General features: G+C 39.2%; 1 protein-coding gene across 3 annotated transcripts in view; it reads left to right on the forward strand.

Moving 5' to 3' along the window:
* Positions 1–15582, forward strand: part of LOC146325422 (forkhead box protein J3-like) — an 87714-nt gene extending 72132 nt beyond the window's left edge. For all 3 annotated transcript variants that reach the window (XM_084721443.1, XM_084721445.1, XM_084721444.1), the window contains 5 exons: positions 5235–5528; positions 9103–9204; positions 11539–11811; positions 12453–12554; positions 14348–15582. In XM_084721443.1, the coding sequence (XP_084577569.1) occupies positions 5235–5528; positions 9103–9204; positions 11539–11811; positions 12453–12554; positions 14348–14472 (896 nt within the window). In that variant the 3' untranslated portion in view covers positions 14473–15582. The remainder of the gene's footprint in view (positions 1–5234; positions 5529–9102; positions 9205–11538; positions 11812–12452; positions 12555–14347) is intronic.
* Positions 15583–15840: the final 258 nt, after the last annotated feature.

The following is a 15840-nucleotide window of genomic DNA, read 5'->3' on the forward strand; positions in this document are numbered from 1 at the left end:
CAGACAGCGCAGCTCATCATCTCCCCCCCCAAAAAAACCACAGTGAGTCCGAGACCACACACCAAACTGTAACTGAGTCAGGTGGTGCTGTATTCTTTTTCTGACAGATCTTCAAATTACAGGCCAGACAAAAGGAACAAAATGACCATTAAATGGATAAATTACTGCTTAAAACCAGGAGTTGGAGCAGCACGAAATGTCGAGCATGAAAACTAATTTTCCAATCCAGCTTGAACCATCAGCGTTCCATTTTGACAGCAAATTATAATTTATTTTCACTGATAGTCTTTTCACTAAAATCCCATTTAGTTTTAGTCATATTTTAGTCAGCTGAACTGTCCTGGTTTTTGTCTACTTTTAGTCCATTAATCTATTATTAAAGGGGAAATCTGTCATATATTTACTGTAATTTATCATAAAATGATCATGATGTATCATCAGAGATTAAGGAAACATACTAAACTGAAACACTCCCTTCTCTGTTAACAACACCACAGCTGCAGTGTCCTATGTCCTGTACATGCCAGGCTCGAATAATTGTTTTTGTTTGCCCATTTCATGTCTATTAAAGTTAATATTAAAGCTGAAAGTTTGCCAAATGAGTCAGTGTCTCTTCGTGAGTCATAAGAAATCATGAATAATCTTTAAGAAGGAGTACATATTTATAACAATTAAATTGAGCAATATGTTAATGGAGTCTGGCAGGCAGAAGGCAGGCTGTGACTGAACTGTACGTTCAGAGCAGCAGGCTTTTGTTTTCAGGATAACAGGCTTAACTTTACATTGACAGACAACTGACTGTTAAGAGCTGCTGATCAACTTACAGTGTAATGACTCATTGTTTGCTATTGTCAGTTAACAGTGTTGCATTTGTCTTGCGCTCCTGCTCCTGCCTGAGTTTCGAGTCTGGAGACGAGGGGGGTGGGGGAGACGATTCACTTCAACCATAGATTCTGTATTAAATAGGATTTCAACCTTCTTAATATCTTGTCTTTGGCTCCAATTCGCTATTTGGACTGCAGTACTGATTTTTGAACACACAGTTGTTACATATTGCTCCTTTAACATTAAATGTACTAAATGTTTGCTCCTTTCTCCCATCATATGTCTAGTATATACTACATTTCTTCAAAAGTGCATTCTTCTTTTTGATACATGTTTTTTTTTTTTTTTTTTTTTCAATTTGAGCACAGTGAAACTTTACAGTTATTGTGTGTCAATCTTTGTCGATCTTTTAATTAATATCTAAGATTAGCAACTGGGTCATTCACTTTTGTAATCAGTGCAGGATAGTGGTGGTTTCTTTTAGCTTGTATTTAGTGAAAAATTCTGTTGGCTTGAATTTACATTTGCATTAATTTTTTTGTCTGCCGGTGTCTCTTCAAGCTTGTTGTGTTTTACGGAGGATTGTTGCTCCGCCCGGTTTACAAAAAGTCTTGTTGTCATTGACATCAAATGTGAACTTTATCTATGTCTGTTTTTCCTCTTTCACTCAATTTCTGTACAGTTTATTAGACATGCAGGAAATGCATGCTGGTTGACCTCCCAGTAGGTCAGTACTGTCCAGTTGTGTGCATCAGATCTCCCTCCCACAGAAAGAGATTAGTCTCTCTTCTCAACCTGTCCTACCCTAACATTTTCATCTTAATTTTATTCACTGACAAAAGTGTTGATATATTTTATCATAGTTTTTGTTGTCATAAATTACTTTTTATTTAGTTATCGTATCTTTTTCGTTAGTGAAAAAAATGTCACTGACAAAAACTATTACAAAAATTATTAGTCAACAAAATTAACAGAATCAGAATCTACTATCCCTTATGTCACATTAAATCCAAAGAGATTGAAATGTCAGGGGGCATGTTTCAATTCTGTTCAATTTTTCACAACAACTATTTTCTCACAACACCCACACAATAAATTAGGGAGTAAAAACACAACCAAGACAGTTAAAAAAAAAAGGGTTCGTAGACTTCCAGTAAGTCATAAATAAATAAACAATGGCTGTGAAGCATTTTTCAGAAAGCACTGATCAGACACATGGCAGTGGGAATAAAAGAATTGGAATAAAAGATACTTTAACAAGCAGGTAAAGCGGAACGACTCCCTGATGGCAGCAGTGAAAATTCCCCCACTAGGATGTGCTCAGATAGACTCAGTATGCTCATCGATTTCCTTCTGATTTGTTGGTCACAAAAAGAACTCAAGTCCCTCTGTTTCACTCCACTGATCTTTGAAGAGATCTGAACAGTACTGTTCAGCCAGTTTCTGTCTTTCAGCGATAAGCAATGAAACAGCAGATAAAAGAAAAGGTCAAAAGACTCTCAAGGAAAGATAAGTTAAAAATAAATGTACTTACGGAAAGGAATTAAGTTTCTGACGAAGGTGCACTCTTCTGGAAACACTTAATGATCATCTGTGTTTAAATCTTACCTGTTGAATATAGTAAGTACTTGGAAAAATCACTTACATTTAATGTAGATTACATTTTTTTTTAAAAATGATGTACTATGGCACAGAAGCAGGAAGAGCACAACCGTGGTCCAAGTCTCTGTATGAAGGAAAGACAACAATGCGTCACTGTCTGAAAATTTAACAAGGTGGCTGCCTATTTTACAGTTTCTGCAGCTGTCGGTATCCATGATGAAAAGTGAGGAGGATAAAACACTCTCGGGGTGAACCCGTGCATTCAAAAAACAGCCACTGACAAGAATTCTCTGCTGTCTGTCCGTCACAACATCTGAAATCCACAAGACATGTTGACAAGGGAGATAACACGTGTGTGTGTATGTGTGTGTGTGTGTGTGTGTGTGTGTGTGTGTGTGTGTGTGTGTGTGTGTGTGTGTGTGTGTGTGCGTGTTTCAGTGAAAGAGATTTTCATAACTAAGCAACAGAAGGGCCACTGGACTGAAATTATTACATTGTTTAGGATTACTTATTTCTGGAAGAAGACAGAAGATTCCCAAATTATGGCAATTTCACTAGAATCGAAACTGAAATTTCTACTTAAAAAAGAGACACTAGTAATCTGGTCACCACATGGTATAAACATGGACTATAAGAGAAGTGGGTGTAGCCTCCAAGCCTGAAAAGTGAAGCCAATGTGGAAGTGCCTTAAAAACCTCTTCCACACTCTTCCACGCTCTCTCTTTCTAGCTGGCAAGCTGAAGATTGATTTAATATGCAGCTCAGCACTGTGTCAGTTTTTTCTAGTCATAAATCTGTAGTAAACATTATTTTCTTGTTGTCTATTCAGATTTTCAAAGTTTAGAACATTATGATGGAAGTATATGATGGCCATTCCCTATTCTCTATCATGTCTCTTAAGTTTTTGCAGCCCTATTTGGGTTGATACCAGATTTTGTGCACAATTTAATCATTTTTTTGTTGATTTCAAGCTGTGATTTGGTATCGAAAACTTTTCGACTTTGGCGAGCACTTCTGTTCTGGGGATCCCCTTATTGTCAGTATACCCAGGAAAGCCATCCAACCTCTAGCCCAAGTCTCTAGTTTGTGGTTTGTAAGTTTTTTGAGGCTGTGATTATCCTTGAGGTCACTATATGTAATTTTATACAGGTCAAGTTTAATAAAAGGTCTCACTACAATGAAAAGCATCATCACACGTGAATATAATTGGGCTCATTGAATCCACAGCTTTCCCACCAAACCCAATTTATACAATTGTAACACTGTTTATAGACCCCGCTGTGCAGAAATATTGAAATAGGTGAAAATAACACATTTATACTGACCCATAGAACCCATTTATATTCAGATATCTTGAAGTGATCATAGAGCCAGTTTTATTCTTCTCAAAAATGTGCCAAAGTCTAGCCTTACTTTGGGGTGTTATTTATTATTAGTGTTATTTAGGATTCCTTTGATTTAGTTTAATACGATACCAGTATCTTCACCTGAGCCCTCTACAGCCTCTGAAAGAGAGTAATGATGACCTGGGACATGGACATCCCAGAGTTAAAGAGGTTAAATCTTTTTTCTATATAATGTCCAGCAGGGAACGACTCCACTGGTTGCAAAAAGGAGTCTGATTGTATGAAAGTCTGTGAGAAAATTACCCTACTTGATCTATTACGACAGCAAATATTTTCCTGATGGTCTCACTCACTAGTTTCAAGTCTTTTTCAATACAGCATGATGTTCATTTAGTAAACTATGGTCCCGTTTTGAATAAAATAGACAACACAGCAGGGTACGCTTTAGGGCATGGCTACCTTGTCATTGATAAGTCACTGCAACAGGAACTTGTCAAGATGTTACCACGTCAACATCCCCAGCTTCACCCTCTCATCCAAATATGTTCACTTCTGGCTCCACAAAAAGAAGATGTGATGGCCTCCTGCCAAACACAAGGCTTCAAAGCGGTAACGTCGTGGTGGCTACGTCCACTTGTTTTATACAGTCTACGAGTGTAATGGACGCACAGTCGTTATCTTGTAATTATTCTGTCAGTTTTGTAGTTAATAAATCACATGCACTTAATTCTTTTTTGCCTGAAGGTCAAAGCTTCAATATTATGAGGGCACTTTATTCCTGCACAGTTTATTAGCTCTGTTAATTTCATCCTGTACTTCTCTCAAGATCACTCGACCTTCTTGAATATCTCCTTTGAGAAAGTGTTTCTTTTTTTTTTCTTTTTTTTTATTTTGAGCACTGTTCAGTTACCCGTGGTTTGTTATTTGGAAGAGCTACAATTTTCCAACACAGAGTAAACTAATAAATAATACTAATAATAATAATAATGTAGAAAATAAAACTGTCCTCTATCCAACTGTCTTTTCAGTGCTCAGAAGACAATCACTGGCAGGCTGGTTGATGGCGATGGGCATGAGGAATATTCTGTTATGATTTGATGCTCAGGGATTTACAAGCCCCAGGAACTGAACCATAAAACAAATCAAACTTGGTGCTCTTCTGTGCTGTAGCAGTGGTCACAAACTGGTTTCCAATGTCTTATTTGGCTGATTTAAATTATTTAATTTGCAACAAAAAAAAGTTTTGAAAGTGAGACAGCCCATAGAAGAGCTGTTGCTGTTGTGACACTGACATGAGTGGGTGTAAGTGTGTGGGATAAAATCACAACCTTTCGTTCACACTGTGCATCCACTTTGTGATAGATTATCTCTTTCACTTTTCTGTTTCTTGCTTTTGTTGTTTGTTTGTTTTCTCACCTGTGAAGATATGATCGTTTTTTGGTTTTTTTTCTTTTTTCCCAGGTTTGATGGGTATTCCCGGTGATTCCAGCCAGCAGGCCCGGACCGCCTGCTCCTACCAGCACTCTCCTGGTGCGGGAAGCGGCAGCAGCCACCACCACCAACACAACCACGGTCAGCCGTCACATCATCCCCATCACCCTCAGCAGCACCTCTCCCCTCACTCCACCCACAGCCAGCACCCGGCGCACGGTCAGCATGGTCAGCATCAACAGCACCAACAGCACCCTGCTCATTCTCAGCAGCACCCATCACTCTCCCACCAGAGTCACACTGGACAGACCTGCCCCACGACAGGTGAGTCGCCAGTTGCTTGCAGCCATGTTTCCATTTAAGTTTAACCGAATTTAGCAAAAGAAAGTGTGAATGAATGCTTGTTTGTATCCGTTACTGTGATGCGATTATTAAAATCTGGTTCCTTGAGACAAGCAGTAGATGGTACCAATTCTCCAGCCACGAAAAAAATATACCATTACAGAAGAAAAGGAAAATTTAAATAGCACCAGTTGAGTTCAAATTGTGAAAAACAATGTAGACACCATGACAGGAATATGACATTTGTTTTTGTTTCATGCATTAATGATAATGGATGTATTATAGTGGCATGGGAGCCACGTGGAGAGTGGAAACAGCTGATCAGTAATATGAGTTACATGTGTTGTTTGCTACGTCAGAATTTATTTGTATATATATTTATTTGTGTTACCATTAAGCACATTAACAACCTCATGTAAGCATAAAAACTTTTTTGCAACAGTTTTTTCAATTTTGCTATTTCTATCAACCTTTCCTAATGCAACACTACACATAAAACACATACACACATAAAATATCAACATAAAAATATGTTGATGGAAATATGGCTTGTAGCAAATTTCTGACTTCGGTGAGAGCAGCTGCTAACACACTGTTTCAAACAAGACACTGTGGCAAACCGCAAAGTACGCAGAGTGCCCCTGAATGAATCTGCTAAGAGCACCACCTAAACTATAATAGTTTTCACTGGTATTATCTGCGTTTTTTCCAAAGAAAAACTTAATCACATAACAGCATAAACATTCTTCACATAAAGAATTTAAATTTGCACTTGAACGTTTTCTTTAGCAACACATGAGACCCCTGAATTATTTAACAATACTCTAAGATATAGTTAATGTCCATCAGTTTGTAAAATTTATACGCTGATAAGTAGGGATGGCACCGAAAAAGTATAATCAAATACTGTCCTTTGCATAAACAATTACATAAATGCTTAACTAAACAAGACAGAAAAGAGTCACAAGTAACATAGTTGAAATTTGTTTTTTAATTTTGAATGTTTGAATGGTCCTGACCAATCAAAAATGCTGCTAAAAATTCTGTGCATGTGAAAAGGTTTGCAGACAAAGAGAAGCAGCAGTATTGCAGAACTGAGTCATCTTGTGGGCTGTGTATTTCTTCTTTTATGGGAGTAGAATATTTGTTTCACAGTTTGAGCATGATGTTTTTAGATGGCTAAGGTAAATAAAGTGTATCCATACAAATGTATTAACAGCTTGGTTTTTGTTAAGAGGGAAAATGACATTCCTCGAGATGCTCGAGGTTGTGGTATCAATACAGGACACAGAAAGTGCTATTGAGCCATTAATATCGTTAAACAGAAATCATGTTGTTTCCACGGGTTTGATATGACAAATGGCTACTTAACAGCACCCATGAGACTTTGTAGATATTGTGATTCATGTCATGCAAGCAGCCACGCTTCAGTCTCCTAGTTTAATAACAAGTAGGAGATATGGGGAAGTTCTGATGGCTATAAAATTTCCCAGATGAGGAAAGATCATCATAAGTGTCCTTGAACTGTTGCCAAAATGCCTCAAAAGTTAGTGTCTCTGACAGTCCAATTAAAAAAAAAAATCCAATATTAATACTTTTACGATCGATGCAGGTATTTATCGAACAGTTTCAAACTTGTACCACAATGAAAAAATAATTTAGAGTAGATCTCAATTCATCTAATGTGGCTATAGGAGTTGCAGTGAAACCATATTCATATACTGTAGTGGGTTCAGAAGAACAAGACGATTCCCTGTTTTTCCCACTCTGGTGCTGTGGTGTGAATGCAGCATTAGGAGAAGCCTTCACCTGAGCTAAGCCGTCAGAGTAATAGCACATTCAGAATATTTCATATCTGTTGAATTGATCCAGAATCTGAAAGTGAATGGATTCAAACTGCTAAATGTATTAACAGGTTTTTTCAAAGTATAATCTCCTCAACCTGCCAGCAGCACTGCAGGTACCTGAAAAGTGCTTGTATGTTTCTAACCGCAGTCCTCCGCGGGTGGGTGGGAGTTGTACTTGACTTTTCTGCTAACATTTTTTTTTTGAACAGTCATGCACTTGTATCTTTCACTTTTTATCAGTGAAGCAGAAATTTAAAGTGTTCCAACTATCAGTCAGCTCACATTATTTATAAGAATAAAACTGAAAAAGAAAAATGAACAGGTCCTTTAGCTTGGAAGCCTAGATTCCTAATACATTTCCTGACTCTGCTAAATACCTTTTTACTAATTCTTATAAAAGGAGCCCACACAGTGTACAGTATAGTTTTCTGTTACATATATATTGATAGTGTACAGCTCCAAACAATGATTCTACAATTCCTGACTCCCAAAGCCACATCAGTGTAAATGCAATTCACCTAACACACCAGAAAAGGCTCATCTCTGCACAGACTCATTGCATTTATATTACAGTCTTTTCCTCAGTCAGGTCCCAGAGCATTTGATATTATGAGGCTGGGCTCATACAGACAGGCATCTTCTCCAAAGCTTCACTGAGGCTTTTCCTTCCTGCTCATATTCCCAGTCTTTGTTTTTTTGCTTTTGCCTTTGTGTCTCTGCAACTCAGCTCTCAGGCCAAAAGAGGGACTATTCAGACATTATTTATCTAGGTTAGTATTCCCCTCAACCAAGCTGAGGATGAATGAAAGCAATCCCTCTGTCTTTGATCCACAGTCTCTGAATGTATTGTTGTTTAGTTTGTGGCGGTGAAGGCGGTGAAAAGCATCTCCTTCTTTCTTCCAGAAGCAAAGCCGTGGCTGGAAATGTTTCTGTGTGAAGTCACACCACCTTGTGGTCGACTGCAGAGACTAATTTCACTCATTAATCTGGATCAGTTGGCCTCTTTCAGATAATTTAACACTGTTGCACTCATCAGACTCATGTTGTTAGCCTAATATTTATTTTAGTGTTGAAGCAATTAGTCGATAGAAAATAAATAATCAACAACTTTGATAATTGATTAGTCATTTATCAAGGAAAAAAGGCCAAATATTCTCTGTTTTAATTCACTGTTTTCTGTTATACACTTTCTGTTTTATAAAGGTGTTAATAGACTGAGTTTCAGGCTATTAGATAGACAAAACAAACAATTTGAAGATGTCACCTTGAGCTCTGGGAAACTGTGATATGCATTACCTACAATGTACAACATTTTATAAACCAAACAACTAAACAATGAATCTAAAAAATAATGTGCAGCTTAACTGATAATGAAAATAATTATTAAGATAAGAAACAGAGACATTAATAAATTAATTAATTAATAAAATCATCAAAACCAAAACATCATAATTTATACTGCATAGAGCACTACCTAGGTGAGGAACGACCAGGTTGTTTGTTGGCTAGTGTAGTGGATGTTGGAAGGAAAGAAAGGTTGAGGCGGTTGCTTTTACAGTTGCTGGCACTGTGTATGTTATTTTAGATTCAGCCCTGATTTATTTCAATTTATCTTTTTACACAGCCATTTGACAACATTTTTAAATCTGTACCTGTGTGCATGCGTGTGTGCGTGTGCATGATACGCGTGCATGTGCTCTCTCTCCTAGGCATGTCATCAGACTGGTACCCGAATCTGGACTGGCTAAAGGAGAGCTGCCGCATTGCTACCAGCTACAACTGGGCTGACGTAGACCTGTCTCCATTTCAAGGTAACATGCACACTCACTGTAGACACACACACACACATACACACACACCACTAAAAGTCTTGGTGCCATCAGTGTGAACAGCATGTGAAATTAACATTGATAAAGCTGTCTGTCGCAGCCTGTTTCAACACAGCGAGAATTGATAAAATGCTTGTGATGCTGATCAGTTACTTTGATTAAACCATTATGATTTGTCTCCTCTCTCTGCTTTCATATACACTCGCCCTTGAGGCACAATATTATAATATCCAGTGTCGTAATAGTACTGGCCTAATAAAAGTCATTATCCTGCATCTGAGAGGTTGCCACTCTCTGTTTCCCTCCCTCACACACACTCACACACACACACTGTCTCCCTCCCTCCCAATTGTATGATGTGAATAATCCAATTAGGCCCCGGCTCAGTAACAGCCTCTTATCACGGTCAGCGCACAAAGCCGGCAACATCCACACACACGATGGATGATGACGGCTGGTCTTATAACACACACAGGCCCCGCTGCCTCTCTCCTCCTGCAGCGCTTGACCTCCCTCACACCGCCGTAATGCCATCCTCCACCGTCTCTGGCTCGCCTCCAAAGAGCAGGGACAGAGACTCTCATCTCCATTGCTGCCAAACACCAGCTGTATGAATGAGATTTTTTTGGAAATATCAGACAGCAGTTTGTTGAATAGAAGCGTAGGTGTGTCTTTGTTTGAAGAGGCACATAAGAAAAGGAGGAGTTAGAGGTTCAGGGTTTCGTTCTGCATCATCAGAAAAAGTAAAAGGTGTTTTGAGTGACTGGAAAAGACTCAAGTATTGTTAGTTTGATGCAAAGGAAATGTAATTGTCACTGCAAGATATGATTCAAGATGGAATAAGATTGGGCCTCTTTTATGAATGCAAAAGAGTTGCTGTTGAATACAAGCATGAATGCTGGTACATTATTTTCTACCTTCAACAGTGATCATGTTGGCCTGGTATTAAATCTTCATTAAATCTTTAAAATCTTTATTTAAACAAACTATCACACAGTTTGTGCAGGATATGCATTATTATTATGGTTATTGTTAATATCCTGTGAATAAAATTATGCATGTATAATTTTAAATTTGGTACAATTGTGCAGCCATCGGAAAGGGATACTTGGTAATTTACTCTATTATCTCCCTGAGGAAGATATCTAAACTTAAAAAAAGAAGTTAAATGTTCAGTGATTTACAGAAGTTTATTAGCAGAATATGGCAGAAATTGAATATAATATTCATGAGCATGTTTTTATTAGTGTATAATCTTCTGACAATAAGAATAATTGTGTTGTTGTTATCTTAGAATGAGCTGTTTATATTTACAGAGTGTGCAGCTCCTCTTCCAGTGAGGCTGCTGTGTTAAACCACCATGTTTCTACAAACTGGCTCTAGATAGTTCTTTTTTTTTGTGAGTGTAGTGGCTACTGTAATTTCTTCTACTCGCTTGGAGGGGGAGGGAGAGGGGAGTAGGATTCAGTCGATTGCAGTCTACAACGTCACCACTAGATGTCACTAACACTGGGGACAGAGAGGCGGCGGAAGCACCACAAAGTGCTGCCTGCTTTCTTTCAGCACCCGTGTTAACCAGTTGGGCTGTTCAGAGTGCTCTGCAGTGCAGAGCTGTGTTGCCAGCTTGTGACCTGCAGCAATAGTTTCAGCATCTGTTCTGTTTTTTTTCTGTGTACTGCAAGTGTATCTGACAAAAAAAATACACTAATTATTTATTATAAATGATAAATATGAAATAAATTATCTGGTTCTGATAAATGATGAAATATGCCTCCCATGCTTGCCAAGCCTTTTGATTTCTCTGTCCCTGTCGTGCTGCTGGAGTTTCTGTTCCCCCGATATTTCGTACATGATTAAATATAAAAAATCTGCCCATCCACTATATTTATTAGAAATAGTATCAGTGCTGTTTGTGTTTGGTTTTTTCAAGTTCCGTGCCAGTTCTATATAGTTTTCAGTTGTGTCTAAACACAGAGTGAGGGAGACAAGCAGGCACACAGGTAGAAGAGAAGACCTCCCCATCACCATACAAGGTGATGATCCATTTTTTTATTCAGGAAAAGGAAAAGCTTTAAATTCAGGAGGTTATTGTAAAGATCAGCACAAGGTGTGATAATAAAAGTGCAGGAGAGCAGAATAGCATGTTGATCAGCACAGAGAAATGTGCTCCTTGCTTGAACAGCCGGGCTCGTGAATTGGCATATCTCGACGCTTTGCAGTGTGTCCACCTCCTGTGTGTCCCTGGTTTAAATCCTACAAACTTACAAACGATTAAAGCCCCACAGTGACGGTCACAGTCCATCTTTGCCTCCTCAGGTCTGAAAGAGAGCATGCGACAGGCTGAGCTCAACAACTGGTCGCTGGACGCCGCCCAGATGGCCGACCTGTGCTCCTCCATTAACCAGTTCTTCACAGCCACGGGGGTCATCCCCCCTCAGGGCACCTCCCACCCACAACCTCAGGTCCAACACCCAACACCACCAGGAGCGCCACAGCACCCGGCTCAGCCGCACGGGGCAATGCACCCGAAGGCCAGCCAGCACAATCAGCACGGACAACACAACCAACATAACCAACACATCAGCACGGGTCAGTACATAGAGCTGTGCTTTACACACATGTCACTGCATGCATATCTTTCATATCATATCCTCTACTGAAGTAAGAGTATCAACACCGCAATATAAAAGTAGAAACTAGAACCTACAGCACTAGAACTAGAACTTACAAGCCTACCTACTTCCATCTGGAGATACAGGGGTTAGGGTTAGGGTTAGGGTTAGACACAGAGATAATTTAGGAGTAAAAAATACAATGGAAATGCAGTATTTCCCCTGAAATCTAGTGGAACAAAAGTAAAACATCTCCTGAAATTCAAATTTTTGCTCACCATCATTTCTGCACTTGCCTGCTGTGACGGGGGCTGTTGAATTACAGCCTCTCTCCACACTGTGCCATTGTTTGCCCATTATAGTTTTACAAGGGAATTATGGATGTTCTCAGCTTCATGGCAGCTGGGGATATGAAGACGAGGGGACATTTCACCAGTGGGAAATCCACTGAGAGACAGCATGTTCTGTAGGATTTCTCAAGCTTAGCATAAGATAGCAGTAAAACTGTGTGCGCTCATGATGGCAGCTCGTGTTCTGTGAAGACGCCAATGCATGTGTGAAAGTCGGGATACTAATCTGACAGTTAGTCATTGCCCTTTTGTCTGTTCTCTCCCACAGGGAACATGTACATAGACTCGAGACAGAGCATCTCCTCGCTTATGGGCCCACCAGGATACCCCCACATGCCTCCCATGAGCAACACGGCCCCTGCCATGACAGGTGACTCCTCTGTTGCTCTCTTGACAGATCATGAGCACCAGGAAGAAATGCAGTGCAGATGTGTCTTTGCAGGTTTACATCCATGCAAGTGTGTCTTTGTCAATATCAGAATTTTACAAAAGCAGTATTTGATAGTACTAATATACCAACTTTAACAAAAAAGCAAAGGGAGGGAACTTTTAATTCAACATTAATATTAGTCATTTCAGTCAGGTTGGTACATTTCAACAAACTGTTTTGATCTCTGCACTGAGCACAAACTAAATATATATACAAGAGTGCCACAGACTGGATCAGAGAATGAATAAAGGAACAGGTACCACTAGAAGGGCACTCTGCCAAGGTCAAGTCCACTTCTCTGATATGCAAATCTTCATTATTGTTTGTTCTTGTGAAGCGTAAAGCTTGAACATTTTCCCTTAATATCTCTGGTGGAGTTTATGTTTACCAAGATTTATGGGAATTTTTCTGCCAAGGCAAAATGCCCTGTTCCTCAATTCATTATCCACCCTGTGATTCAGATTCGCTGACAGACAAACAGCACCAAAAAATAAAATGGAATTAAAGGAGCATTCTGGAAATTTAGTTTTGTGCTTCCATAAATTTTGTGGACATCCAGGAGACAGGTTTTAACAGACAGACTGGTATTTAGTCCAAATTTGGGTCAAACCTGAATAACACTGGATCCTACAGTTCCCATGATTCAAGTGGTGTCACTTGTAATGTTCTGAGACCTGGCAAAGCTCCTGTAGACCCACAGAGGACATTATACAACTGTGTTCACAGGCTGAGTGATAGTAACCACAACTATTTTTTTTTTTTTTTTAAGAAAGCCATTACAACTGTAGGTGAAAGATTGGTGACAGGAGTAAATGGCTTGAACTGCCCCAGCCAATTACTTTGTAACAGAGGTAGGTGCTGGTGGTAGCTCAAAGGTGCCGTTGAGAAATAATTCTCAACTGCAAAACAAACTAAGAAGAAACTAGTAGAATATACAACAGCCATTATTAATTATTTAATTGTTTTTGTAAAGGCTTGTTTTATTTATCAGTGTACTTGAGTTGTTTCTGTTCGGAACAAACCACTACACAAGGAACACCAAGATCAACAAATGTGGGTACTGGCATGTTGCAACTTTACAGCCAAAATAAGTCACAACACTAATCTTCATGGATTAAATTGGTGTAGTACCTGTCTTAGAAAAATTGTTGTTTTAGAGAAAAAAAACCTTTACAGATACTAAATCTGGTTTCAGAAATAAATAAATTAATTTAAAGAATGAGATGCCGTGTTTTTTGCTCCAGCATCAAAATGTTTTTTGTTTCCTGCTGCTAGAGGACAGTGTGGACCAACAAGGACAGCTCACTAAACTACCAAATATGATCATATCGTTGAATCAACACCTTTCTAAAAAAAAGAGAATTTTCTAAACTTCATGAAGATACAGTGGCTGTTATTGCATTGGATTGGATCATATTTCTAAATGTCCATTTTGTGTGTCATTTTGTCCACCCCTTATATTTACTTTGTAGGTAGTTACAGCAGTGTGTCATTGAAATTACTAAGATGCAAGGCTAAATTACATGTAGCACTGCTACAGAATTGCCAGTTGTTTCAGCCAGTCTACAACTGTAGGTGGATGAGAATTTAAGACATGGTGGATTTTAAGATTTTTCCACTACTCACAAATATGTAACATGCATGAATCTGTTAGTGGCAGTGATACAGAAGTGTGACTGTGTGTCTAACAGTATATGTCAGTATTAAAACCTTTGGTCTTCCTCCATGTTCAGGCCATCTCAGCCAGCTGAGCCAGCAGCAGCAGCAACACAGGCTGCCTCTCGGACACTTCCAGGTGAGACGCATGCTCACTGCAGACGACATCCAGGACGACTTCGACTGGGACTCCATCGTCTAATCTTAGCCACTGGTGGAGCAGAGGGAGAAAGTAAAAGAGACAGAGACATGTGATGACAGGTGAGGTATGGAACTGGCCAACCTGCTCCTTTCACCTGTGTGAAAAACCAGAAGACAATCCAACAGAAAACAAACGCGCAAAGTCATTTTGTCTGATCGATGAATGGTGAGTCAAAAGACAATCATAAAAAAAAAAACAAGACTTTACACAGGATTGGACCAAGCCAAGATGTGAACACACATCGTCCAAAGCAAAAGGACATCTGAAGCTCTCTGAATTGTCTCATGTTTTGTCCCCCCTCCCAGTGCCAACAGGGTTACAAGTCACCAAAGTGTTGTCAAATTGTCTGTGAATTGTTTAAATCTTTTGTGTTTCCTGCTACAACTTCTGTCCCACGTCTGCAACGTTTCAGCACCTGTGCCTGAAATGAACAGAAACCTTGTTTTCCCCAAACTCCCTGCAGAAAAAAACATCTGTCACACACATTCAGCAGGTCTAACCACTTCATTTCTGCTGTTCACTCTGATACTGGGCATCTGTGTGGCTGTGGGTCTGTACAACGACAGTTAGAAGGAGAATTTTTGAAGAAGAAAATAATGATGGTGTGCTCGTTCAACTTGAATCAGTAATGGTTGAGTGGAGCACCACCTGCTGGTTATGACGGGCACCATACAGCTTCCTTTGGCTAAAACAGTTCTATGCACCACAAGCTGTTCTTTCTTTATCTTTGGTCTGTCACGTCAGCAGTGTTGGGCAGCGTTACTTTTAAAATTAACTCGTTATATTACAGGATTACTGCCATTAGAAAATAGTGTGTTATATTACAGGATTACCTACTGACTAAACTTGTGTTGCCAAAAATGGAAACCTCTTTGTGATTTCTTGCACATGATGGTTAAAGTATCCTTATGATCTGACAGTGAATTGGGCTGAGACATATTACACAGCCGCCTCTATGGAATCAATAAAACACAGGCTCGTATACTGTACAGTACACCAGCCTTTCCCAAACATAACAATGCCACGGCCCAGCTTGAAATCTGAAAATCTTCTGCAGCCCACCCAAACATTTAATCACAGCTCTGACGAACACACAACATTAATTGTACCAATGACATTCTGGTCTTAATATGAAAGGCCACCTAAAAGAGGAATAATGCATAATTATATACAGTGGCTTTGTTTATTAGTTCTGGTTATCTTTTTCTTTTTTTTTAAAATAAAATTAAGTTTTATCTATTTAGTCTTCATGAGCTCTCAATGCCTACCTGCAGAGCCCTCACAAGCCAGCAGTGGGAGTTTTTGGGAGTCATTGCAGTACATCATATTTTAACACACATTTAAAGACCCAGGTAGCTGGCATATGTG

This window comes from Lutjanus erythropterus, chromosome 6, assembly GCF_056507025.1.
Source record: "Lutjanus erythropterus isolate fLutEry1 chromosome 6, fLutEry1.hap2, whole genome shotgun sequence".
NCBI classification, from domain to species: domain Eukaryota; kingdom Metazoa; phylum Chordata; class Actinopteri; order Lutjaniformes; family Lutjanidae; genus Lutjanus; species Lutjanus erythropterus.